Genomic DNA, 2,177 nt, shown 5'->3' with positions numbered 1-2,177 from the left:
AAACTGGATTTTTTAAGGCTTGGAATCTGCAAGTTGTAATTAAAGCCACTTTTAATAATGTCGACCTCATCCTCTTATCAAATCCGACCTGCAGATGAGAAAAAGCATTTTTAATTAGTCAAAACTAAAATGCCCCCAATTCAGTTTTCAGATAAGCCATATTTCAGAGTCTTTTTTTTTTTTTGGTCATGTGCATGTTTATATCATGGAATGTGTCTGTGCCCCTCTGTGAGACAGGTTTCTTTGGTTCTCCCATTTCATATGTGCTGTTCTTCTCTTTTATATAATTCTGTATGTGTGTTACATGTTTGAGCTAATGGTTTGTAGAAAAAAAAAACTGAATTGAAACAATAGTGGAAACCCAATTTAAAAATCTGCAAAATTCTTATAAACCCCAATTCCAGAAAGGGTGGGGCACTGTGTAACATAGTAGCAAGGGATGCATTCTTTTCTGTTCTTTGTAATGCTTGTAATAGAACTGACAACACCACAAACACTGATCTGTAGTCTTTGGTGTTAGAAAACATTTATTAGCTTTTAGGCACAGATAATATATCAGAGTGAAACAAACTCCAGAACCTCAGACTGAACCTTTAATCTGATGAAGCAAATGAAAAGTCAGATAAAAAGGTAAGAAATATTCTTGCTGCCAGCTCACAGACTGCAGAACTTTGGGAAATCAGGAACTTATTTTTCATAACAGATTTACATGGAGTTCATTTGGTATGATGATGATCATGTTACAAATGTAAATGTTGAAGGCAGGTCATCTTTCACGACTCTCCTGCTCACACAGGTGTGCAGATATAAGCAAATATCATTTTCATAACCCGGTGCTGAAGTTGTAGGGGGAAAAAACATATTAAGTAATGGAAAAATTGTAGGAAAATTGTATATGTTTGCATTACTCTAACAATTATTCAGATATATGAGCAAAAACAATTGTGCATTTTTCAGATATTGTGTGCAATAAACTATGACTACATAAAATTATCATCTGTTTTATTATTCAGCTTTATTGTTCTGGCAGCATGCCACCATGACTTGTAAACACATTAAAATCCAAGGTGCTCTTGACACAAACATTTGGCTAACAGTTTATGGCCACTGGAAGAAACCTTTTTCAGATGAAGATGGCAGTGGCTTTGTGTATTTTGTAGACCTACAATAAATCATTTTGCAGCCAGTAAAACATAGAAGAAGAAACCTGTGGCATTAGCATTTTTGCATCAACTTCTACTTTTTCCCCTATTAGAACTAAATATTTTCTGTTTTGTAAGAGTCCCACCTTTGCTACTACTCCTGCTATTTGTAAATCCTCTGATCTAACAGCAAAGGTTATTCAGCCTCCCCAGATTGCCTAAATATAGCAAAGGCATGATTGCACTCCCTGCAATCGGAGTGATCAAGGCAGGTACTGCTAAGAAGCACTCATATTCTTTCTCATCTTTGATTATGAAAGGCCCAAAGATGAACACCAGCACTGGAGGGACATGTGAGGTGATGGTCATGACCAAGCTGTTGGTGATAATCTGGACAGCTTTCTTCTTTCTGGGGTGGAGATCTCTCCCTCCAAGGTAGGACTTCTTCAGGGTCCAGAGGATGGAGGCATCACATATGACAATTATTGGTAGTGCCATGATGGACAAAAATATGGCCCAGGGATCATGGGTGAGCTCTGCATTAATTATGGACATGACCCCTTGGACCATTGTGGCAGTCCACACAGCAGCAGCCATGAGGACCCGGGGAGTCAGACTCTTCTTTGTGCTGTAGGTGATGGGATGGACCACAGCCAGGTAGCAGTCCAGACAGATGCATGCTGTTAGAAGAGGTCGTCCAGCCAGGCTTAGAGTATAGAGAAAATTGGTGAACTTCTGGAAAAGCATGTCTTGCCAGAGAAGGAAGTTAAGCATCCCAAATGGGACAAAAAACAAGAAGATCATGTCCATAACGGTGAGGTTGATCATGAAAACGTCATGAGGTGTGATAGAGGTTCCAGCTCTGTGTCTCCGAAACAGCTCCCAGAGAACAGCAACACATGCGGGACATCCAATCAGAGAGAAGAGAGTACCAAAAGACATCCAGACTAAAACACCTGCTATCATGTTCCCACACTGTCCCCATGGGGCCTCCAAAGCCTCACTGGAGTTGAAGGTTAGATTCTGAGAGAACAT

The 2,177-nt window shown here is 39.8% G+C and overlaps 1 protein-coding gene across 1 annotated transcript; it reads right to left on the bottom strand.

The window, feature by feature from the left end:
* Positions 1-1,325: 1,325 nt before the first annotated feature.
* LOC115798402 (proteinase-activated receptor 3-like) lies at positions 1,326-2,177 on the bottom strand. Its single transcript, XM_030755246.1, has one exon. It carries the CDS (start codon positions 2,175-2,177, stop codon positions 1,326-1,328), a length of 852 nt encoding a protein of 283 aa, XP_030611106.1.

This window comes from Archocentrus centrarchus, chromosome 19 (assembly GCF_007364275.1).
Source record: "Archocentrus centrarchus isolate MPI-CPG fArcCen1 chromosome 19, fArcCen1, whole genome shotgun sequence".
NCBI lineage: Eukaryota > Metazoa > Chordata > Actinopteri > Cichliformes > Cichlidae > Archocentrus > Archocentrus centrarchus.
Note: the sequence above shows the minus strand (reverse complement) of the source record. Positions and strands in the feature narration are given on the sequence as shown.

Excerpts from the sequence above, each read along its gene's own strand:
- LOC115798402 (XM_030755246.1), bottom strand. The coding sequence starts at position 2,177 with ATGTTCTCTCAGAATCTAACCTTCAACTCCAGTGAGGCTTTGGAGGCC.